This window comes from Eleutherodactylus coqui, chromosome 6, assembly GCF_035609145.1.
Source record: "Eleutherodactylus coqui strain aEleCoq1 chromosome 6, aEleCoq1.hap1, whole genome shotgun sequence".
Taxonomy (NCBI): domain Eukaryota; kingdom Metazoa; phylum Chordata; class Amphibia; order Anura; family Eleutherodactylidae; genus Eleutherodactylus; species Eleutherodactylus coqui.
The window spans coordinates 186,409,446-186,434,911 of NC_089842.1; the positions used below are offsets into that span (position 1 = coordinate 186,409,446).

At 49.9% G+C, this 25,466-nt stretch overlaps 1 protein-coding gene across 5 annotated transcripts in view; it reads left to right on the plus strand.

The window, feature by feature from the left end:
* TTC6 (tetratricopeptide repeat domain 6) overlaps positions 1–25,466 on the plus strand; it is a 252,004-nt gene that overhangs the window by 187,448 nt on the left and 39,090 nt on the right. The window contains exon 30 of one of the 5 annotated variants that reach the window (XM_066608457.1): positions 20,647–25,301. The exons of the other annotated variants lie outside the window; for them this stretch is intronic. Within the exon in view, the coding sequence (XP_066464554.1) occupies positions 20,647–20,718 (72 nt within the window). The 3' untranslated portion in view covers positions 20,719–25,301. Of the gene's footprint in view, positions 1–20,646; positions 25,302–25,466 lie in introns of those variants that run through there. 5 annotated transcript variants of the gene reach the window in all.

Consider the following 25,466-nt stretch of genomic DNA (forward strand, 5'->3'; position numbering starts at 1 on the left):
ACTGTCTAGAAGCACAGCACGGCCAACAGCCGAGGTAGCAATGCTGGCTAATCCTCAAGACAGGAAGCTGGATACGTTGGCAAAAACCGTGTTTCAAGCCACAGGCACCGCCTTACAGCCGATTTTTGCGGCCGCATGGTCAGCAAGGCATCCATAGCCTGGGCCAAGCAGCTACGGAGAGACATTGTAGCAGGCGCTCCACCAAGTGAGTTGCTCAAACTGACAGACAGCGTCATACAGACAAACAAATTTGTATGCGCAGCAGAACTAGACGCAGCCAAGTTCGTTGCCCGGGCATCCGCTGCACCGGTTGCGGCAAGGAGAACACTCTGGCTGAAAAGCTGGTCAGCAGATACAGCATCCAAGATGGCCCTAACAAAATTGCCATTCGAAGGAAACAGGCTGTTTGGACCTAAACTGGATGACATGATAAAGGACGCTACAGGCGGCAAGAGCACGTCGTTACCACAAATGCCGGCAAGAAAGGAGAAGGTTCCACTAAAAAGGAAACCGTTTTTTAGATCCTTTCGGCGGTTTTTTCCCGTCCAGGGTCAGGGCAGTGGTTCCAGTCTACAGGAACCCCGACGGACGCAAAGAGGGGCCCCTCTTTCAAAACAAGGCAGACATAGCGATCCCGACCCGGAACATCTAAAACGGCGGGATCAAAGAGCGCGGCATGAGATGCTGCCCCCATCCAGTGTCACCAGGGTGGGGGGCAGGCTCTCCCAATTTCGGGAGACATGGGGGAGGCACGTGAGCGACAAGTGGGTGCAGGAAATTGTGACATCCGGTTACGCAATCGAATTCACGACTCCCACGGAATTCATTCCGCAGGTCCAGAGTGCCTACCACCCCGGAAGGAATAGCCAACCTACAGCAGGCAGTGCGGAACCTTCTGGCACAGGTGGTTGTGAAACCGGTACCGGGGGCACAAGAGAGGCAAGGGTTCTATTCGAATCTCTGTCTTGTACCCAAAAAGGACGACAGAGTGAGGCCGGTGCTGGATTTAAGGAGGTTGAACCAATTCATCAGAACAAAACATTTCCGGATGGAGTCAATCAAGTCCGTGATAACCTCTATGCAACCGGGCGAATTTCTGTCCTCAATAGATATCAAGGACGCTTATCTCCATATCCCGACTCGGGAAACACATCAAAAATTCCTTCGTTTCGAAACACAGGGAAGGCATTTTCAGTTTACGGCGCTGCCATTCAACCTGTCTACCTCTCCAAGGGTCTTTACGAAGGTACTAGCAGCAGGGATGGCGCTACTCCACACGGAAGGTATATCAGCCATTCCATACCTGGACGATATACTAATAAGGGCACCGTCGTGGGACGGCAACATCAAAAGCCTACACGTCACGATGAAGATTCTAGAAGAATTCGGCTGGATAGTGAACCGCGAAAAATCATGCCTAATACCGACACGCTTGGAGTTTTTGGGCATGATATTCGATACCAGCCAGCACCGGGTCCTGCTACCCCAAGCAAAGGTAGACAAGCTCCGGCAGGGGGTTCGGTCCCTAATACAGGGGAAACCGTTAACCCTCAGACACTGCATGGCTATCCTGGGCCAGATGGTGGCAGCATTCGAGGCGGTTCCGTTCGCCCAGTTCCGGTCAAGGAAACTACAACACTTGATATTGTCACGCTGGAAGGGGTCCCGGATGACCCTGGAACAGCGAATCCAGATAACCCCTCAAGTCTAAAGGTCACTGAAGTGGTGGCTGGAACCTGGGAGGCTTCAGGCGGGACGGCCTTTGGGCCCAAGTCGCTGGACAGTAGTGACGACGTACGCCAGCCTTTCAGGTTGGGGCGGAACACTAGGGGACCGGTCTGTTCAAGGAGTGTGGTCTCAAAAAGAGACAAGGCTACATATAAACATCCTAGAGTTGCGGGCCATCTACCTGACTCTCCGACACTTCGGGCCCAATCTCAAGAGAAAAAATGTACGCGTTCAGACGGACAACATCACAGCGGTGGCCTATGTCAACCGACAAGGAGGAACACAGAGCGTGTCGGTAATGAGCGAGGTAGCAGGCATACTAACGTGGGCGGAGAAGCATCTGAGCTCGATTTCCGCAGTCTACATTCCCGGAATAGAAAACTGGGTGGCGGATTACCCAAGCCGGGAAACAGTGGATCCCGGCGAATGGGGGCTGCACCCAGAAGTATTTCGGATGATACGCCGGAAGTGGGGCACGCTAGACGTGGACCTCATGGCGTCCCAACTAAATTACAAACTACGCCCGTCTGTGTCCCGAGCGGGATCCACAAGCAGCGGCAACAGATGCGCTGACCATTTCGTGGGGGGAGTACAAGCTCCTATACGTATTTCCACCAATCCCTCTCATACCGAGGATCCTAGGGAAAGTCAAGCAGGAAGGGCGACCAGCGATATTAACAGCACCAGACTGGCCGAGAAGAAGCTGACCATCATAGAAATGCTGTTCGACACACCGTGGCATCTTCCAGAGCAAAGAGACCTGCTATCCCAGGGGCCTTTTCTACACCCGAATTCCAAGTCTCTACATTTGACGGCTTGGCCGTTGAGACCGAGGTGTTGAAGAGAAAAGGTTATTCGGAGAAGGTTATCCAGACTATGATACGGGCCAGAAGACCAGCCTCATCTGCAATTTATTATAGAGTCTGGAAGCGCTTCTTCACCTGGTGTGAGGAGAGACGGGTACAACCGATGCAATTTTCGGTGGCCAGAATTCTTGCATTCCTACAATCAGGCCTCGAAGTAGGATTTAGGGTAGGTTCGTTAAGGGGACAGGTGTCGGCATTAACGGTACTGTTCCAAAAGCCAATCGCAAATAGGATGGCAGTACGTACATTCCTGCGAGGAGTCGCCCATACGACACCCCCGTTAAACCCCCGGGCCAAACTTGGGACCTTAATCTCGTGTTTGGACTCTATGACGGGCCAGCCGTTTGAGCCGCTGAAGGAGTTTTCTATGCGACTACTGACCTGGAATGTGGTATTCCCCGTCGCCATTACGTCAATCCGTAGGGTCTCGGAGCTGGCGGCTTTTGTCTATACAGGTGCCATATATGACCTTCCACCAGGACAAAGTGGCAGCCTCAAAAGTCACCCTATCCAAATGGATAAGGTCCCTGATAACAGAGACGTAGCGTACCTCAGGGCGCTCGCCGCCATTTCGGGTTACGGCCCACTCCACACGGGCGGTAGGGGCTTCCGGGGCAGTCCGGGACGGAGCCTCAGCCCTTCAGGTGTGTAAGGCAGCCACCTGGACTTCCTTACATACGTTCTCAAAATTTTATAAGGTCCACACAGCTGCATCATCTGACGCCGCTCTTGGCCGGAAGATCTTGCAGGCGGCGGTCGTTGACCGCACAGCCGAACTTTGAATGCCCACCCAATATATTGTTTCGGGACTGCTTGTGGACGTCCCATGGTCTAGGCTGTGGCCCCCAATGATACGGACGAGAAACAGATATTTTTGGTATAACTTACCGTAAAATCTCTTTCTCGTCGCGTTCATTGGGGGCCACAGCACCCACCCCTTATTTATTTAGGCGGTTGCTGGAACTTTCTGTTCTTCGATCATGGTTCGGCAGAAAATTGTGCCAAAAGGTTTGTTTTGGTATGTATAAAACATAGTATGTATAATTTTACTCCCACTGGCTTCCTACTGCTTGCAGACAGACTAATTAGCTGAGTGCCTGCAGGGGGGATATAGCCAGGTGGGGAGGAGCTAACACTTTTTTGCTTAGTGTCGCCTCCTAGGGCAGTGGCTATATCCCATGGTCTAGGCTGTGGCCCCCAATGAACGCGACGAGAAAGAGATTTTACGGTAAGTTATACCAAAAATATCTGTTTCCCCACTGCTTCAGTCCTTCCTCCTTTCTGCATAGTGTGGACACATGCTATCTAGCACATGATCATGCTAACCAGAAGGATTCTTTCAAAATATGTTTATTGGTTTACACACACATATGCAACATTGCATTGATGAATGTCTCAAGGAAAATGAATTAACTTAACAGTCTTGGCTTCCAATGGAGGCACGGGGGGGACACCAAGAACACGTCCAGTTAGGGGTGTTGTTCAGAGGGTATGTGCCGTTTGATCTAAGTGAGAGTTTCCAATTTCCTGATTCAGTCGCCCATCCTGGTTCCTCCCACCAGTGCTTAGAGGGTTCCCCCTTTTCTACCGGTGCTGTTAATTGTTACTGGGGGCTCCCGGCGTCCCCCGCCCCCCGGCCTCTGGTGAAGCCTTTTACATGCTTCAAGCCAAGCCAAGCAAAGATAGCAATGCAGAATATACGATTTTACTAACAAATACAAGTTTTAACTAAAGCTATAGTCCTAGCGAGGGTGCCAGGACGAACACGGTAGGGTAGGGCAGGGGTGATAGGTGGCGGATAGAAGAGATAAACAAAACAGAAATGTGGGGGGGGGGGGAGGGAAGGGGAGGAAGGGGAGATGGGGAAGAGAAGGGGGGGGGGGTTAGGTCCTCTACCACCGCTTAACAACATTACACATGTATGCCCAACGAATAGGGCATGACCTAGAGCGGGCAATGTCCGGATCAGATTCTTCTTGTTGTCTCAAGTCCTCTAGTACTTTTATGCTCATAGTGAGCCATTGAGAAGCCACGCCTGATAAATGGGTGACTCTTTAAAGTCTATCCAGGCAGTCCAAACATCAACTGCACTCTCTAGCGTGGTTCCAGATACTGAATCTGAGCTCCTGAGTACTTCTATGTGCTTGGTGTGTTCCATTGCCTCTATCCAGGCCGATCTACGGAGTTTGCCTCTTTGTCTCCAATGCTGAGATATAATGAGGCGCATAGCCACTATAAAATGTCTTAAGAGACCTTTTTTGATTCTTGATATGGTGCCAGGTATCATGGATAGAAGGGCAATTTCTGTGGTTAAGGCTATATTAGACCTACTTATTTTGTTATATAACCCGGTGATGTCCCCCCATAATGGGGCGACCAATGGGCACAGCCACCATATGTGTATCATGGAGCCTACCTCCAGACCGCATCTCCAGCAATTCTCTGGTACATCGGGAAAGATTCTATGGAGTCTCTCTGGGGTCCTGTACCATTGCGAGATGATCTTATAGTTGAGTTCCTGGACTTTAGTGGAGATGGACATCTTGTGTGAGAGCTTGTATGCTCTGCCCCAGAGCTCCTCGGAGAACTGCTTCCCGATTGTTTCCTCCCATCTTGCCTCCCACTGCGGCCGTGACTCCTTCTGCCTACTATTGAGCAACAACCCATACAGCAGGGATATCGTGTGTGTCGGGGCGTTAGAGGCCATGCAGATTTCCTCAAATGGAGTTAGATTTGAGTTTAACTGTCTTGGAGCCCTCAGCGAGCCCAGGTAGTTCCTGATTTGCAAGTATTGCATCCAGGCTCCCGGTTTGGCTCTATGGTTCCCTAAGATGTCATTTAGAGGGCGCATGCCCCCCATTCCCCATACCTCTCGTGTAATATATTTAGTGTTGTCTGGGAGGATGTGTAGTGTTTTAGCCGTTAGTGTAGCTGTAAGTTGAGGATTTCCGATTAGAGGTGTGAGGGGGCCAGGTATGTTCGCTATCTTACTGTGACTAGTTACTCGCCTCCACGCTCTTATTAGGTGTACCGCCAATGGGGATGTCCTCTGGCCCTTCCAGTCCACCCTTCCTGGGATCCAGAAGGCTCCCCCCAGGTTCAGGTCGTTTTGTTCTAATTCCAACTTTACCCACGTTTTTCTATCTGAGTGGTGAAATATGTCTGATATGCATTTTCCTATCGCTGCCTTGTGATAGAGTTCGAGGTCTGGCAGACGTGCTCCCCCGGATGCCCTAGATCGAGTTAAGGTCTTGTGGCTGATTCTAGATTTTTGTTTTTTCCACACAAATTTTACTAGTGCCTTTTGTAATGTGCAGAAGAAGCTCCTAGGTATGTCGTATGGTGCGGTCTGGAAGACGTACAAAATCCTGGGTAACAGATTCATTTTAAGAGAATTAATCCTGCCGAACCACAACAGATTCAACTTAGACCAGCCATCCGTCTCGGATTCAAATACCGAGAGGAGCGGCCTGTAATTCAGATTGAAGATTTCTTGTGGGTTGGCAGGAATGTGTATGCCCAGGTATTTTATAGCGTCGTTTCTCCAGGTATATGGGAGGGACCTGCTCATCTGATTGGTAAGGAGATATTTAATATTTCAGATTTTTGGGAATTGATTTTGAGGTTGCTGAGGCTCCCATATCTAGCGAGTTCCTTTTCGATCTCAGGGATCGATGTGCTAGGGCTCGACACGTATAACAGTAGATCATCCGCAAAAATGGATAATTTGTGTTCTCTGCCTCCACCCACTATCCCTTTAATTTCAGGGTTCCTTCTCAGGGCCTCCGCCAGGGGTTCCATCGCTAGGACGTATAAGAGAGGGGAGAGGGGGCAGCCCTGCCTGGTGCCATTCCGTATCATGAGGGGAGTTGATAAAAGGCCATTGACCCTGATTCTAGCTGAAGGAGTACTGTAGAGGGACATGATCCAGGAAAGGGCCCTCTGACCGAGACCCACCTCCCTCAATACCGACTCTAGGAAGGTCCATTTCACCCTGTCAAAGGCCTTCTCCGCGTCCAGCGCTAGAAGGCACATTGGTGTATTGGTATTTCGAGCTTTATTAATCAAGGAAATAGTTTTAATGGTATTGTCACTGGCTTCCCTGCCAGGGTCGAACCCCACTTGATCCACGTGTATGAGGGCCGGTATAAGGGGGTTAAGTCTATTTGCCAGGATTTTCGAGAAAATTTTCAGGTCACTATTTATGAGGGAGATGGGTCTGTAGCTTTTGCATGACCGAGGATCCTTTCCTGGCTTCAGTATTACCGCAATGTTGGCCTGTAGCGCCTGAGGAGGGAATGGATATCCCCGTGATACCACGTTAAACGCGGCCAGCATGCTTTCTGCTAGCTGGTCCCCGAAGGTTTTATAAAATCTCGGTGTGAAGCCGTCAGGGCCGGGGCTCTTCCCTACTTTTAGATCTCGTATGACCCGACCTAGTTCCCCGGGAGAGAGGTCCGCCTCTAGGGCCTCAGCCTCTGTGTGGGAGATAGTTCTATGGGTGTTTTGTTGGAGATAGTGTGCTATTCGTTCTTTTTGCGTGGGCCCCTCCGTATCTACGGGGCTAGGGATATTGTAAAGGTCTGAGTAGTAAGTCCTAAGGACTTCTAGAATCTCACTTGGTGCATGTACCTCGCTCCCGGAGGAGTTCCAGATGGACATGATATTCGTCTGAGGGGCCCGAGGTCTCAGGGCCCTTGCGAGCCATCTCCCGCTCTTGTTGCCGTACTCATAGCATCCTGCTCTAAATCTGTCTCTAATGTGCAGGGAGTTCTGTTCCAATATGGTGAGAATTTTGTGTTTGATGTCTATGATTTCTGTCAGGAGAGTCTCTGATTTCTGAGCTTTGTTGGCCGTCTCGCGGGTTTCTAATTCCCGGAATAGCTGCTTGAGGTTATGGGATCTTGCTTTTTTAAGTCTCGCTCCGTGGGCCATAAACACCCCTCTCAGGGTGCACTTCAGGGCCTCCCACTTAATTGGTGCGGAGGTCGAGTCGGTTTTATGGGCCTCTAAGAAAACCTCTTGTCTTTTTTATGTCGGTTAAGCAATTGGGGTCCTTAAGGAGGTTGTCATTAAGTTTCCAATTGAACCCTTTGTAATCTTGTCGGGAGGGTTTGAGTTCCCCTAGTATAGTTGCATGATCTGACCAGACGTATTGACCTATGGAGCACTTAGGGAAGCCATCTAGCAGTCTGTGTGATACAAAGATATAGTCGATCCTGCTGTATGTATTGTGTACCCGCGAATGGCAGCTGTAATCCCTGTCGGCCGGATGGAGGGTTCTCCACAGATCGACTAGGTGTAAACTCACCAACATCCTCTTGAGTCTGCGTACGGCCGAGTGGGAGACCGAGGAACACCCCGAGGTGGTGTCCAGGAGCGGATCCAGGGGAATATTGAAGTCCCCTCCTGCTACGATCATTGAGTTTTCTGCGAAGTCCGATAGTCTCCGAAGAGCTCTGGAGCCGAAAGCCGCCTGTCCCTGGTTGGGAAAATAAAAAATAGCTAGCGTATACGTGTCATTTAGCAGTTTTAATTTCAGGAATATATATCTCCCTTTGTCGTCGCTCTCTATTTCCAGGACTTGCAGCTTTAAGAGCCTGTGAAATGCTATGGAGACCCCTCCTATTTTGCGGTCTGGGTGCGGGGCATGATACCAATACGGGTAGTATCGGTTGTGGCAGCTGGGGGTGTTTGCAGTAGTGAAGTGAGTTTTCTGAAAAAAATTTATCATTACTCTCTTTTTGTGAAGGCTGTATAGGATTTGGTTTCTCTTACTAGGGTTGTTCAAGCCTCTGACGTTATATGAACTCACGGTCAATGATGCCATCTTACAGAATTAGGGGGGACATCGCCGGGATCCACGGGTGGTAGACCCCTGGTGTTGGTAGAAGGAGACCTTGGGGGGGTGATGGATGGGGAGGTAAGGGTGAGATGCGAGGCATCCGGGGTAAAGAGAAGAGGAGAAGAAAAAAGGAAGAAAAAGAGAAGAAAAGTTAAGCAAAACACAAATAACATGTTGAGGTGGGGTCTTAGGCCAAGAAGGCCCCGCCTCCTGTGTAATTTCACGTAGCAAATAAGGCTACTGATATAATAATTTTAGTGCAGCAACTTGTGCTGCTGGCCTAGGTTGGGGAAGCCTGAACCAGGGCATGGCTTGCAGGGTCCCCCAAACCCTGACTTCAATATCTGAACCCTTTCTTGGGTTTTGTTTCAATTTGGCAACCACGGACAGTGGCAAAGGTAGTTCCGTCAGTGACGGCTAAGTATTTGGCATGTGGGGAAGTGCCCACGCGATATTGGATGTCATCTATTCTTTGGTCAATGTTTCCCTGAAGGGCCGACTCGGTGCCAGGCTTCTTTGGGGGGGTATCGGGTCCGGGGCTCCGACTTTTGGCCAGTCTGGAAGTGCTGTCATGGGGAGTTCAAATTTGGCTAGAAACCTCGGGAGGTCCCCGAGGCCCCTGAAGATAGCTGTGCTTCCTTCTTTTCCGGCTTGTAACTGGAAGGGATATCCCCAGCGATATGGGATGTTTTTTTCCTTGAGTGCGTTTGTTACTGGTCGTAGGGCCCTCCTTAGTTGAAGTGTTCGTCTTGATAGGTCTTGTAGTACCAAGAGTGAGCTGCCCTTGTAGGTGATCAGACCTGTCTCTCTGAGTTTCCGAAGGAGTTCCTCTTTTTCTCTATAGAAGTGAATCCTACAGATGACGTCACGTGGCCTGGCCGGATCTGTGCTTTTAGGGCCCAAGACTCTGTGGATCCTATCTAACTCGATCGGGTTGTCTTCTTGCCTATTGAGTTTTTCGCCAAAGCTTTTAGTTGCCCACTTTTCTAAGCGTGCCGGTTCCACTTCCTCGCTTAAGCCGCGTATGCGTATGTTGTTCCTTCTGTTACGATTTTCAATGTTGTCCAGATGGGTAAGTATGCTCGTGATCTGCGAGGAGTGGTCTAGCAGGATGTTATGATGTTCGGTGATCTGCGCCTGTAACTCGGTCTGAGCTTCTTCAGAATCGGCAACTCTGTGACCAATATGCTTTATTTCAGTTTGCAATGCTTCTATGGCTTGCATTTGTGAGCTCGTCGCTTTTGTCAGTAAGGCGTCTATTTCACTTCTGGTGGGAATGCTTTTTAGGTGGACTTTCCAATCCCATGCATCGTCGTCTTCCTCTTCATCTTCCTCTGGGTCTGGGGCAGGAGCATGGTGTGCATGTGTTTGTAGAGTATGCCCCTTTTTGAGTTTAGTTGCGGCTTGGTTCAGAGTATTACTTGGGCTCTCTCATGGGGTGTCCCTGTAGTTTAGTGCGGTTTCATGTGGGGTCTCGCTACCACGGCTCGCTTGTGTGGGGGGAGGGGGGAGCCTCTTCTTTTGAGTCCTGCAGGTCATGGGGATCATGCTCTAACCCCTCTCCCTCCTTACTGTTTAAGCGCCTGTCTTCTCTCTCTGCGTTTGTGCCTGCTGCCTGCAGTAGTGCCCCTTGCAGCCTGGTTGCCATCCCTGGCCCTGTGTCAGTTGGGCTGCGGGCCGTTTTTCGCCCTGGGGGATCTGGGGAGGTACCTCTCAAGCTCCTGGAAGGGAGCTTGTTCTTTAGCATGGCGCCGGTAGCGGTGGGCGGGGCTTGCCTCGGCGCCTCTTTTGTCTGTTTGGGCTGCCTTTGTGGCTGTGGGGCCAGGTACCTTTGGTCCTTGGGGTCTGCCTGATAGCCTCCTGCAGTCTGGAATGTCCTGGGTTGCTGAGCGGTGGTTCCTGTGGCTCCGGTGCCGTGCAGTGGTGTAGCTCCGCCCCCTTTCCGGAGCGGCGGCGCCATCTTGGATTTCTCCTGGGTCGCCGGCTGCCGCGGTATATGGTCTAGGAAAGCATCCAGGGGCCCCGTTTCTTCTCCTGCGGGCTCCCCCTTGTCTCCTGCCTTCTTCAGACGTCCCATGGTGTGCTTTTGGTGTCCGTGAGTGCCGGGGATGCTGATGTTTAGCCGGGGTTCAGCAGGAGCCCTCAGCCTGTTCCTCCTATCTCTTCATGCCCTAGGCCATGCCCCCTAACCAGAAGGATTCTAAGAGGTAAGTGTATAGGTAGAATTCTCTCTTTCTCTCTCTCTCTTTCTTTCTTTGCCTTCCCCTACTTATAATCACATTCTCAGGAAAGCTGGGCAGCCCCACTCCCCATCCCCAGATGTGAGCCTTGTTGCAGCAGCTACACCCCTGCTGTGTGTCAGTTCCTTGTGTATAAGTAAGCATAATGCTATTCCTAAATTTGCCTACAGGTGTCTACAATGCCTGTACTGGCATGATAGTGACCTCTGATCACCAGTAAATATAAGGCCTTGAGCTGTACTTCTATTCAGGCATTCCTTAAAGGGGTTGGCAAAAAAATCACAAAGGAACTCATACTTGCCTCTCCTCGCTCCCCTACCTTCCCTACTGGCAACTCCAGATCTCTTCTCTGATGTATTGTTTACAGGTTGCAGCAGCCCTGTGATTACCTGCAGCAGCTGTAAACAATACATCAGAGCAGACACCCATAGTTCCCAGCAGGGTTCATGCAGGAAAAAGGGAAAGGCGAGTGTAAATTCCTTTGCTCTTTTGCCATGGGGGATCCATTTTTAGAAAAATATTTCATTTTGGACAACCCCTTTAAATCTACAGCTATTTCAAAGTTGGGTGACAGCTATGTCACTATGTACTATGCTGGGAAATAGAGAGCATATACCGTATTTTTCGCTTTATAAGACGCATCGGATGATAAGACGCACCTGGGTTTTAGAGGAGGAAAATAGGAGAAAAATATTTTGAACTCCCCAGACTAGGCAGTGAGGGAGGTATTACAGGAGAAATAAACAGCAGTAGTACCGCCTTGGAATGAAGTATATACCACTAGGTCAACCTGTCATTCAGGATCCAGGAAAGCTGAGTATAAATGTAATGGTGATCTCATTACTTGTCATCCAGCTTTCCAGGAGCCCTAAATCCCACGTTGAATAGTTATGACAATGCATGTGGTATGCATGCTTGCATAACTCTGCAGTTGGCATTCAGGATCCTGGAAGAGCTGAGTGACAATGTAATGATTCCATTAGTTGTCACCCAACTTTCCAGGAACCCTGCATGGCATGTATCATTATGGTTATGCATAACTAGGCACAAATATATACACAATACAGGCAGCTTCTTATGCAGCACAGTGCGTAACGCAGCGGCATGGGACTGGGGGCGGAGCTTAAAATGGTAATAGCGAGCTAGATGGGGGGGGGGAGTTAAGAACGGAAGGAGAAGGAAGAAGACAGGAAGAAGAGCAGAAAGAGAAGAAGCGTGGAAGAGAGAAGACAGAGCCGGGCAAGACGCAAGAAGAGACAGAAGACTAAAACTGAAAGCAGAGAAAGCAGAGTGGAGGAGAAGAGAGAAGCAGGCGACTGAACAGCGGAGGTCGGGAGACGTCGGGAGAAGATAAGAAGAAGGGAGACGGCGGGAAAGCGAAGAAGAAAGGCAAGATGGAGGACCAGAGGGCGTGGATCCAGGCGGCGGTCATGCAGGATGGCACCGGCTGGCTGGAAGAGCTGCTGTCGAGCTGCAGGACGGCCGCGGGAGCGGCGGAGCCGGAGGGATCCGGGATGCAGCAGAGTGGAGCCAGCGAAGCACCGCCGGAAGCAGAAGAGCAGTTGCGGGGAAGACCGCAACGAAGGAAGCAGCCGCCAGCGAGGCTCAGCCCAAGCCCAGCGAACAAACGCCGCGGACGGCGAAATAGCCGGGGAGAAGAAAGAGCGTCAGGAGCCGCGAGCACCGGAAGCAAGATGGCGCCCAAATCGGGTGGCGGGAAAGCGGCCCGCCACGAGGCAGCGCTCACCGCCGGCAAGCGGGAGCAGAAGAGAAGACATGCGGCAGGCATCAGCAGCAGCAGTGAGCTCCGCAGCGACAGAGCAGCGCGCGTCTCGGCGCAGGACATCGCAGAGAGGGAGAGGTGAACCGAGGAGAGAGGCAGAAGAGAGGGGGGCACGCGGGGAGGGCGCGTACCCCACCAAGATGGCAGAGCACCACAACCAGAACGCAGCACAGGCTAGGCGACGGGGGGGGGGGTACAAGTAAAGGGGGGAACATTCCACAGGCAGCGGCCCCCCTTAGCACCCCCACCAGCAGCGCAGCAAGCAGCCCAGGCCCCGCCACTTTACCCGCATGGAGGGGACAACGAAGGGGGGGTAGCTCATTTTCGGGGTCACGTAGCCCGACCCCTGAGCGCCACGCATCTAGCCACACGGGCCATAGGCACAACAGAGCAGCTTACCATTACGGGAATAGAGCTGAGGCTTCCCTGTACCGGGGGCAGCAGGAGGCGGTATACCCCACCCAAATGCCAAGCGGACACGTGTCACAATTGCCGCCACCCACTGCGGTCATGCAGCGCTGGTGTTTCGTTAACCCATGATACCTTGACTCACTGCTGCAAGAAACACTGGGTTATTCGTCCCAAACGTCTGACAATCACGCTAGCAGTAGCCACTGTCGAGGGTTAATTTGTTCAAACAGACTGGTCAGTTATGTTGTCGGTTCCAAATTGACCTAAGCAGGAGGAGCGCTCCTTGAGAGTCAAAGTACACAATGTATATGGTGAAACAATGAACTCTAAGTCTTTATTGGCATAGTCTCAGTTTATATAGAAGATCGCCCACGCAGGGATGCGACCTCTGGTAATACAAGGAATAACCTCATGATTTCCATATCTGACAATAAACTTATGACATTTAGGCTTGATATATGACTTTTAAGAAATAGCTGATTTCACATGACTTTCAGACAACATATTAATTTTTAAAGAACTGATGACTCTCTGTGGTCAAGCCATCTGCTATGGTGAACTTCCTGATTCCACTTAGATCAGACGTACTTCCTTAAAAACAGTCATGACTTCTGTTACACATACAATATATTGCTAAAATATTCTTTTTGCTAAAATAGATTGATAAGCATATATACTATTTTTTGATAAGCGACATTTATTAATTTCTTTACAGCCCCCATTGGCCCTTATCATTCCCCCATTTTGGACATCAGGAAGTCACACACAGGAATGACAATTATGGGGAATTTTGAGGCTGAGTTGATCCAGAGGAAGGCGAAAACCCTTTTAGGAAAAAGCCAATTATCCTTGTATAAAAAGGGAAAAATTCCTTCCTGACCCCAAATATGGCGATCGGAACAAGTCCCAAGATCACAGCCGACATCTGACTTTTTAAAATGCATTATTGTTTTCATGAATCTAAAGAAATCTCTTATCATTTATGTGGAACATAAAGTGTATGTTTGACCGCATCACAATGGAACAATATTCATATACATTAAGAAAGGTATTTTCCTGAATAACATTGCTCTCCTCCACATCACTATCGTTATGCACTATTGAATATATATCGCGAAGTGTCTTTATTGGAGTGGGGATAGACAGTAAGCAAGTCCGTAAAATATCTTCCCCACTCCGAAGGTTGGGCATGCACATATGGGAAATATTCAGTACGTCTTTTGCAAAGTATTCCCACATGTTGGGGTGTCCTTCCACCCAAACAGTCCATCTTCTTCTTACATCGACAGTTGATGAAGAATTGTCCCGAAAAGAGAGTAGTCCAAGAAAACAAAGGGTAAATAATACACCTATCCAGACTATCAATGCTGGTGTCCAGGTTGCCATCCCCCTCTCCCACCCTGGGTTGGGCTTACTCTCCACCCCCCTCGTGGTGCTGAGGCGTTGGAACTTTCTTGCAGTGTGAGGCATGGATCCAAGTGGGTTTGCCTTCTAGCTTGACCGAGGTGGGAGTGGTTAACAGCACTTGGTATGGTCCGTCAAAGCGAGGTTCCAAAGTCTTTCTGACGTGTCTCTTTACCACCACCCAATCTCCGGGATTCAGAGAGTGGGATCCTTCCAAACTATCAGGGTCTGGAATAGAAGAGAAGACTAGGTCGTGTGTTATTTTTAGCTTTTGGCATAAATCCTGCACAAAGGAAGTAACTTTATCATGACCCAGGGATAGAGCTTGGGGGTGATACAGTCCTAACCTGGGCACGGAGCCAAAGAGAATCTCATAAGGAGACAGTCCTGTTTTCCTATTTGGCGTGGTTCGTACTGAGTAGAGTGCCAGAGGTAGGCACTCGGGCCAAGGTTTTCCTGTTTCAACCATGGCTTTCTGTATCTTAAGTTTGAGGGTGCCATTGAGCCTTTCTACTTTTCCGGAGCTCTGCGGATGATAGGGGGTGTGAAAGGCCTGTTCTACTCCTAAGGCGGACATGACTTCCTTCATTACCTCACCAGTGAAGTGAGTACCACGGTCGCTCTCAATGGTCTCTGGTACCCCAAATCTGCACACTAACTCTGACACAAGTTTCTTTGCAGTGGCCTGGGCAGTGGCCTTCGTGACCGGGTAGGCCTCAGCCCACCCAGAAAAGAGGTCAATGCATACCAGGACATACTCATACCTTCCTGACCTGGGCAGCTGGATGTAATCTATCTGTAGTCTCTGGAAGGGGTACAAAGGTCGCGGAGTGCACTTCCGAGGGGTCTTTACTACTCGACCGGGGTTGTGTAGTGCACAGATTTCACAAGCCTTGACGTATGCCTTTGCCATCCTGTCAAATCCCGGAGCGTACCACATTTTCTCCACCAGGGCTACCATGGCATTACGAGAAGCGTGCACCTTTCCATGAGCCAAAAGGGCCATACTAGGATAGGCAGCCGCAGGTAAACACATACGGAAACCCATCATCCAACCTTCATTTCCTTTTACTGCCCCTGCACTTGCCCAGCGCTCCTGCTCTTGCCCTGAGGGGAGTAGGTCCACCTCCTTCTGTGGTGGGACAGAGAGGGTCTGGTCCTTGGCAGGGGGATCAGGATCCTCCTCCGCTGGGCAGGACCTGGTCTGAACTCTGCACACGGGTGCCCTCCAGTCCAGCAGGGCTGCAGCCTTACCTGCTCCGTCTGCCTTCTCGTTGCCTCTGCTTTCCAAGGAGTCCCCTTGGGTGTGTGCCTTTACCTTTATTATGGCTACCTGCTTCGGGAGCATGATAGCTGACATTAAACTACTTACTGCCTCACCATTCTTTATCGGTCTGCCTTGAGCTGTTAGGAAGCTCCGCGCGCGCCAAATCGGCCCATAGTCATGCGCAACGCCAAACGCGTACCTGGAGTCCGTGTAGATATTAGCAGTGACTCCCCGGGCTAACTTGCAGGCCTCGGTCAGAGCGCACAGCTCCGCTTCCTGTGCTGACATATGTGGGGGCATGGCGCGGCCTATCAGTACTTCATTCATTGATACTACAGCAAACCCTGTCACAAATCTGCCCATCTCATTCTGGTATCGTGATCCATCCACAAACATTTCAAGGTGGGGGTTCAGGAGAGGCTTATCTGTGACATGAGCAAATCCAGCTGTCTCCTGCTCCATCAGAGCAGCACAGTCATGCTGGTGCTCGGCGTCAAAAGCTTCCTCTTCGCCTAGGGAATTGACAAAAAGTTGATCCCCTGTGCTTACTCCCCCTTTTGAATCAGTGTCACCTAATGGTAATAAGGTGGCCGGATTCAAAGTTGTGCAACGTTGAAATGAGACATTGGATGAAGAGTGTACTGCAAGTTCCATTTTGACCTGTCTAGCAAGAGAAAGATGTCTACGGCTCACCTGTGTCAGAATTCCATGTACGTCATGGGGCGTGAGGACCACAAGAGGGTAGTCTAGGACCACCTCAGAAGCTTTCTCAAGTAGTGCTTGTACAGCCAGAACTGCTCTTACACAGGAGGGTGAACCCCTGGCTACTGCATCAAGATGTGCACTGTAGTATGCTACAGGGCGCTTTTTGTCACCATGCTCTTGTGTGAGGACGGCAGTAGCATGTCCCGCCATCTCAGTCACGAACATCTGGAAGGGTTTATCATAGTCTGGCAGACCCAGTGCTGGAGCACTGGTAATCTGTATTTTCAGCTGGTGAAAAGCTGACTCGGCTTCCGGAGACAAAGCAAATGGCTTGGAACTCAGGCAGTCGTACAGAGGCTGCATGGTCATGGAGGCAGAGCGAATCCACGGCCGACAATATGAAACTAACCCCAGAAATGTCCGCAACTGAGCATGGGAGGTAGGGAGTGGCATGTCCTCCACCACCTTGGTACGTTCTGGCGTGAGGTGTTTTGTACCAGGACCTAGGCAGTGACCAAGAAACACAACATGAGATTTGCAAAACTGTAATTTGTCTTTACTGGCTTTACACCCACTGTCTGCAAGAAAACAAAGGAGGCTGAGTGAGGCCGCAACACAGGTAGGTCTGTCCGGTGCACAGAGTAGGAGATCATCAACATACTGAAGCAGGGCCACACCTGGTGGGACCGTCCATGCATCAAGTACAAGCCTCATACATCGGGTGAATTGATTTGGGCTGTTTTGTGCCCCTTGTGGTAGGACAGTCCAGCAGTACTGTTTTCCTCGGAACGTGAAGGCGAACAGGTACTGGCAATCGGGGTGGATCGGGACGGACATAAATGCATTGGCTAAATCGATCAGAGTGTACCAACAGGTTCCGGAAGGTATGGTGGACAACAGAGTGTAAGGGTTGGGGACCAAAGGTGTTTCTAGGATGGTCACCTTATTGATTTCTCTTAGATCGTGAACCATCCGGTAGGTATCAGGTTCACCTTTCTTCCCTTTCTTTTTAACCGGGAAGAGTGGCGTGTTAGCGGGTGAGACGCAAGGTTTTAAAGCATTCAGGGCACATAACTCTGTAATAGTGGAGGCTATTGCGTCTTCCTGTGCCATGGCTAGGGGATACTGGCGAATCATGGGGGCTTTTTCCCCATCTTTGAGATATACCATGACTGGGGGTACGTGGAGATGGCCCAAGTCTGTCTTCCCTTTTGCCCAAAGGGTCTCTGGCACTGCTGAGAGAACCTGTGTATCTTCTGGGGTCAACACATATACAGTACAAGAAGGAGGCGGAGTGACCAAGTCTGCTGCCATGAGACAGAATACTTGGTGGTCGGCCGCAGAGGTACTGACATGAGCCTCACCGGAAGGATGGAGCTGAATACAGCACCCCAGGGGTCCCATCACATCGGTTCCCATGATGCAATCCCCAGCGGGTGACACCAGGAAGCGAGTGAGGACTCGTGACCCTTGAAAAGAGACTTCTATGGGCTCGGTCTCACGCATGGGTGTTGGTTCACCGGACACTCCAACGGCTATGGCTATGGAGTCTGAGAGGGGAATACTAAGGTCATTGACTTGTGAGGTACTGACACATGATTTAGTAGCCCCTGTGTCAATTAAAAAGGGCACCTCCTTCCCCTGGATTTTTAGAGGCTGAAAAATTTGTGGCCCACGTGCGTCAGTAACTATAAGGGACACGGGGGAAGGAGTGCCAGACCTTCATTGGTAATTGGTATACCCGTTGTTTCCCTGTGGGCGGGATGATGTGGTATTGGCCGTACTTCCCTGTTGCCCCCTTTCGTCTGACATGTTCTGTCTAGGGCGTTTAGGGGCTCTACAATTACGGGCCAAGTGTCCAGTCTTCCCGCAGTTATAACACTTACGGGTCTCCCGCCTGGGGTCGTTAAGTCGGACTGTGTCCCCCTCCATGGTGTAATGTTTAACCATAACACCCTTTGTGTGGTCTTCTGTATCCATGACAAATCCTACAGCTTTCTTATATAGATCACGCGGTCTGGCCTGTCGCCAATCGGGGGTACATGCTTTAACGCGTTCAGACAGGCGCTTATCTATTCCTTGCATAAAGGCTTCACAAAAAGCAGCATTACATATTGCTTTTGGACAATCATATAAACCCAGATCTCTGCCAACTTCCTCTAAACGGCCAAAGTAACATTCAATAGACTCGCCCTTGTTCTGTCTACACTGGGTTAGGGCTGTACGTCTCTCTTGGGCTTTGTCCTTAAACCAGGCTTTAACCTTGTCAACATATTGAGTACCACTAAGTAATGTCTGGGGGTCATCTGGGCGATCTTCAAGACCACAAAATTGAGCAATACTATTGTAAAGGCCCAGAGGACATTTTACATTCAAGACATTCCATATCTGTCCAAGTGGCAGAATAGTTTTTCTGTATGACTTCCAACTTTCTATGGAAAGCTGCTGGCTCTGTCTGGGGATCGGGCAGTTGCTGACACAGTGCCATCTGGTCTGTGGCGCTCCAGGGTCGCCATGTAGTGACTGTAGACCCGGGAGTTGGTCTATGTGCGTCCGTAGGTCTGTCATTAGAAGACGATGGTCTGTCAGTGTCCTCTTGTCTGACCGTGCCCAATGGTGGACTTGGTCTGTTTGGTTCTCTATAATGGGTAGTGGAGGTTGTAACTGGGAATAAGGGAATCGGTTGTCTACACTGATCCCTGGGACGTGGAGTCCCACATACTGTACAGAGTTCTTTAAAACAGGCATTCTGTTGACCACAACGTGGACAATCCCAAGCCGGACCTCTATTTACTTCAGGGCCCGGGGATCCTGATTGAGGGCTGTAGGGAGGTGTATCCATCTGGGCAGTAGCCTGTGGATACGTAGGAGGCAAGGGTGGCAAATTGGGATACAGAGAATTAAAGGGATTATTAGGAGACATTGGTGGAGCGGCCGGGACGACAGGAGAGACTAATGGAACCGTAGGGGTTTCCATGGGAACGTCTATTGGTGGCCGGGGCATAGGACAATAAACTAAAATGCCCTCGCCTCGGGACTCGGAGTCCCAGTGTTCGTCTTCTGCTGTTTTAGAGCAGTCCAGAATAGCCTTCATGCCTTTTTCCAAACCCTTATTTCTTATTTCCTTTCTATGCTTATCCTCATATTGTGACCAAAATTCATAATTGAATGTTCCCGCCTTCTTAAGGCCTATACGTTTGTAAACTTTATAGGCTTGTCTGCAAATGTCCTCCCCTTCTCTATCTTTAATTATCTCAATAGGAGTCTGATATATCTTAGATTGTTCAGACCCCATCTTGACCACTTCCGACTATTCTTCACTAAGTATACAGGACGTATATTTCACACAGTAAACTAAGATAATCACTGAGACTATCTGGGAACACACAGTTCCCTGTCCCGGAATAGATTTACAGAACTAAAACGTGGTCAACTTCAAACACTAGGATTCAGGGGAGACCAGACTTCGCCTCTTAGGGAACTTTTAGTAATATTATAACAGATCCAGAGTAACAATATGACTGCCAGAAATGAGACTATAACAATAACAATTATTTCAATCTCCAATACAGACAACATGACTCTTTAAGTCCCAATGAGTGAGTTCTTCCGTCTAGGACAGTTAAATGAACTTATTCACTCTAAAATATGGACGGGGCAGAAAATATAGGAAACAGGCAACAACATACCTCTAGTCCGTTAGAGACACACAGATCAAAAGAATCCAGACTGTATAATAGTAAGATAAGCTCTTACCTGTACACCGGTGTTTTAGTCTGGAGTCTCCGAATCCAGTATCCACGTCAACGGGCCAGGAGTTTGTTTCAGTCTACTGGTTGCGATGTCCCGTAAAGGTAAGCCCCGCCCCCTAGTTGGACGCCAAGAACTGTCGAGGGTTAATTTGTTCAAACAGACTGGTCAGTTATGTTGTCGGTTCCAAATTGACCTAAGCAGGAGGAGCGCTCCTTGAGAGTCAAAGTACACAATGTATATGGTGAAACAATGAACTCTAAGTCTTTATTGGCATAGTCTCAGTTTATATAGAAGATCGCCCACGCAGGGATGCGACCTCTGGTAATACAAGGAATAACCTCATGATTTCCATATCTGACAATAAACTTATGACATTTAGGCTTGATATATGACTTTTAAGAAATAGCTGATTTCACATGACTTTCAGACAACATATTAATTTTTAAAGAACTGATGACTCTCTGTGGTCAAGCCATCTGCTATGGTGAACTTCCTGATTCCACTTAGATCAGACGTACTTCCTTAAAAACAGTCATGACTTCTGTTACACATACAATATATTGCTAAAATATTCTTTTTGCTAAAATAGATTGATAAGCATATATACTATTTTTGATAAGCGACATTTATTAATTTCTTTACAGCCCCCATTGGCCCTTATCACCGCCAAGGTCAGGGCGCCAGGCGCAGGCAGAAGGATAGAACCAGAGCGCTAAGACAGGAGGCCAGGCGTTCCAGGCAGTTAGAGCAGGCAAGCAGAACTTCGAGTAGCAGTAGCTGCAGGGAGTGAGGAGCCAGCAGGGCAGATAGGAGCAGCTCAGAAGAAGAGACACGGTGTGCAGAAGACCAGCGTCAGCCGCTCAACTCACAAGCTATGCAACATGCAAAAAAACAACAGGAGCAACAGGAGTCAAGGCCATTCGCAGGGACGGTCAAGCAGACACCAGCCTGGTTTGGCTCAACAGCAAAAGGCGCAGGAGGCTACGGGAAGGGTCAGTCGGCAGCCCACGCCCGAGCACAGGATCCAGAGGAGGGAGACAGCTAGGACATCGCCCTTGGCATTGCCGGAAGTCGGTCGAGCTGGTGAGTTATCATTGCATAATGCTTGGTGTAATGTGATGGATCCCGCAAAGGGCGCGGATAAACAGGATTTGGTCACGGTGTTAGTCATTGTTGAGCAAGGTGGATCCGCAAGAAGGGCTTTTAGTGTCCTGTGGTTCACCAGGGGGCAGAGGCCCGCCTGTGAGTAATGTGTCTGGAAGCTCAACGTTGTGTACAGATGGTGACCCAACGGAAGGTTTAAGATATGCCGATTCGATGTTTTGCGGTGTTGCCCCTCTAGGGGTAGGTTTGGCTGATGATGTTACGGAAAGGATCAAAAAAGGTCTATATGTGGATATTTGGTCCTTACTGTCGGTGGACCACATTATGGTAGACAAAGAACGTTTGTCCGAACGTAGAGCGGAGAAGAAGCCAAAGATCACTAAGACGTTCGGCAATTGGCTTCAAGCTTATTTGGTTTTGGGTCATATAGTGTGTCAGCATCAGCCGAGTAAAGGACCGGAGTTGATGGTTTATTTAAATACCATCTACAGTGCCTACAAGCTGCACGGTGGGTCAGCTTGGTGGCGCTATGATGAAGACTTCCGATGGCGGGTATCGGGAATGAGCCACATAAGCTGGGCCACAAAAGCAACTGATGTGTGGATCCAGCTGATCCTGGCACAACGGCCCACCAGAGCGTCCTTTCCTACGGGAGCCGCGGGAGGCGGGCAACAGCCCCCCGCGGCAGCTCAGAGACCCAATGGCTCATGTTGGCTCTACAACGAGGGCCATTGCAGGTTTTATGCCACCTGCAAATTCCGACATGGATGCTCAGTTTGCGGGGGCCAGCATGCAGCAGTTCGCTGCTTCAAGAAACAAAGAGCGTTTGCCACAGTGGGTGGTGCCGGTGGAGCACCGAACCCCAGTGGAAAGCCGGGTCCTGGATCGGTGGTTAGACAGATACCACATGAAGCAGGCGGCAAAAATTCTTAAGGATGGTTTTTCGGAAGGTTTCGTTATTCCGTTCGCTTTTTCCCCCACGTCTATGTTTGCCCCTAACTTAAAATCGGCGTTAGATAACATCCAGTTAGTTAAAGAAAAATTGATTAAGGAATTGGAGCTGGGCCGCATGGCCGGCCCTTTTGAAGTACCGCCTTTTACGAATTTGCGGGTGTCCCCCTTGGGTTTAGTACCCAAGAAGGAAACCGGAAAATTCCGTTTAATTCATCACCTTTCTTTCCCAGCCGGAGATTCAGTTAACGACGGAATATCAAAAGAACATGTCGTTTGATTGCGCGGTTCGTTTGGTCAGGGCGGCGGGTAAGAGAGCTCAGCTGGCAAAGACGGACATTGACTCCGCCTTTCGCTTGTTACCAGTGCACCCCGATTGTTTCCACCTCCTGGGGTGCCGGGTTGACAATCAATTTTTTATAGACATGTGTCTGCCGATGGGATGCTCAATTTCATGCTATTATTTCTAATTGTTTAGTTCTTTTCTGGAGTGGTTACTCAAGTATGAGACGGGCATTTCATCAGTGATACATTATCTAGATGATTTTTTGTTCGTGGGCTCGGTGAACTCGGGCGATTGCGTATTTTTGCTTAAAACTTTCCAGTCCCTCATGCGACGGGTGGGGGTCCCGTTATCAGAAGAGAAAACTGTGGGCCCCTTAACCCGGATCACCTTCCTCGGGATCGAGATCGACTATGAGGATATGATGTTTAGGCTACCAGTTGAAAAAGTGGCGAGGCTACATCAGGTGGTCAATGAGGTGGCCAGCTGCAGGAAGGTCATCCTGCGTCAGATTCAGAGGCTGGCAGGCCTGCTTAATTTCGCGTGTAAAGTTATCCCCATGGGGCGGGTCTTCTCGAGAAGACTGACTTTAGCCATGGCGGGGGTACGGGAACCCCATCATTTCGTGTGGGTGACACAAGGGATGAGAGCAGACTTACATATCTGGAAGGTGTTTTTGCAATCCTTCAACGGGCAAGTGATGTGCCCAAAGGAGGAGGTGACGGGTAGCGACATATGCCTGTTCGCGGATGTGGCGGGATCAGGAGGTTTTGGTGTCATCTTTAATAACCATTGGTGCCGGGAGCCCTGGCCTCAGAGTTGGTTGGATAGAAAATGGACCAAAAATGTTACACTGTTGGAATTCTTTCCTTTGGTGGTAGCGTTGGAATTATGGACCGCAGAGCTTCAGGACCGCAAGGTTTGTTTCTGGTCAGATAATGTGGCGGTGGTTCATGTGATCAATAAGCAGACCTCGGCTTCTCCACCCGTATTGGCGTTGTTGAGACATGTGGTTTTGAAATGCCTGCAAAACAATATTTACTTGCGAGCCAGGCATGTTCCGGGTTGTGACAATGGAGCGGCTGACGCACTCTCTCGTTCACAGATGGAGGCGTTCAGAGAGCGGCACCCTCAGGCAGAGGCCGAGGGGGCACGATGCCCTCCTCACTTATGGAATCTGGCAGAGCAGAATTGCTGAAGCTGGTGGAGGCATCGGTCACGTGCGCGACTTGGAAGAGTTACAATTCCATTTGGTTACATTGGCTATCATTGGCAGGCGGTTGCGTCGTCAACGGCGAAAAGGCGCGGGCGGCCACGCTAGATATGTTGTTAGCGTTGCGGGTCAAGCGTCGGTCGGTCGGAGCAGCTAAAAAACATTTAGCGGGAGTAGCCTTTTTGTTAAAATTACATGGCAAGGCGGACGTCACGAAGGAGTTTATTTTTCGTCAGATAATACGCGGCTGGAAAAAAGAGAAGACGCGCATTGATAGACGACGGCCGATTACGTTTTCCCTGTTAATTAAGCTATTAGAGCTGTTGGAAAGCGTTTGGGTTAATAGTTCAGAAGCGTTGCTATTCAAAGCGGCCTTTTTGGTGGCTTTTTTCGCGGCATTGCGGATTGGTGAGCTGGTTCCAACAAGTAAAAATAAGCCTGGCGGCCTGCTACACAACGACGTAATTTGCTCAGGAGAGTCGTTACGGGTATGTATCAGAAAGTCCAAACGGACATGTATGGCAGAGGCGAGCCTTGGCTCCAAGTGGTGCCCAGTAAGCACAGTTCGGGAATATATGAGCTCGCGTAATATCTGTGACCAATTCTTTGTACATTCGGCGGGCGCCCCCCTCACTCGGTTCCAGTTTTCGGCGGTCTTTCGCGCAGCAGGTCTGAATGCGTCCAAGTTTGGTACGCATTCGTTCAGAATAGGTGCGGCAACCATGGCAGACGCACATGGTATGCAGGAAGAGGATTTAAAACGGTTGGGTAGATGGAAGTCGCAGGCCTATAAATCATACATTAGACCGGATTTAGTATTATAAGAACGTGAAGGTGTGATTAGTATGGTTTGGTTAATGGCGTTTTTCGGTTGGCTGGTACGGGTTCTGTTTTCTTTGTTTCTATGTTTCAGCTGCGGAACCGTGGAAAGTGTGGATTATCGGCCATTCCTTCGTGTATTGGGCGGAAAAGAGGGCAGCAACTCGGCCATTAGGAAGGAGCTTAGGAATGACGGACACGGTGGTAAACTGGCATGGAATTCGAGGCCTGCAGTGGCCTAGGTTGCTGCAGATCGTTACGGAAATCAGCAGGTGGACCCCCCGGAGAGTCATTTTGGTCGTGCACGCCGGGGGGAACGACCTAGGAAAAGTGAAGATGGGCGATTTACTCGTCCTAATAAAACAGGACATGCTCCGTTTTAGGGAGTGCTTTCGAGAATCCGTGCTGGTGTGGTCGGATATTATCGCCAGGAGATGTTGGAGGGGGGCTAAAAACCCCAAAGCGATCGAGAATGTGCGAAAGGTGGTCAACCAGAGGATTTCGAAGTTCGTACATTCCCTGGGAGGGATTGCTATACGCCATTGGGAGTTGGAGGACAGAGAGAGAGGTGCACTGAGGGATGACGGGGTACACCTGAATGACGTCGGATTGGACACTTTCTTGTCAGGACTGCAGGATGGCGTTGAAGCTGCTTTAGCTCGGGTCCGTGGGGTGGGGCGGAATGCGCCGTAGGCAATACGGCGCATGCCGCGTGGCCTGAACTTTCCATGCTGGCTAGGAGGAAGGTGTACAAGCCCAAGGAAAGTGGGCTTACAAACGTCCAGTGGAACTGTTAAAGTTAAAATCAGTTAAAGTTAAGCGGGTTGTAGCATGGGAAGGGTTATGGAGTTAGAAATAGTTAAGAGGTAGTAGAGGTTAAATCTTTTAATAAAGCTGTGGCCTACCCCACATTGACACAACAAGAAGTCGTTGGGTAAGTTTTTGTTATATGGTTAAGGGAGCGTCAGTCAGGCTGATGCCCCCAGGCCTTTCTCCCTCTGCCCCTCCCTCTCCTATGTAGCTTGCAGATGTGAGAGTGTCTGTACATACAGCTGACTGCTGAGGCAGGGGGGAGCAGCAGCTCCCTCTCACTA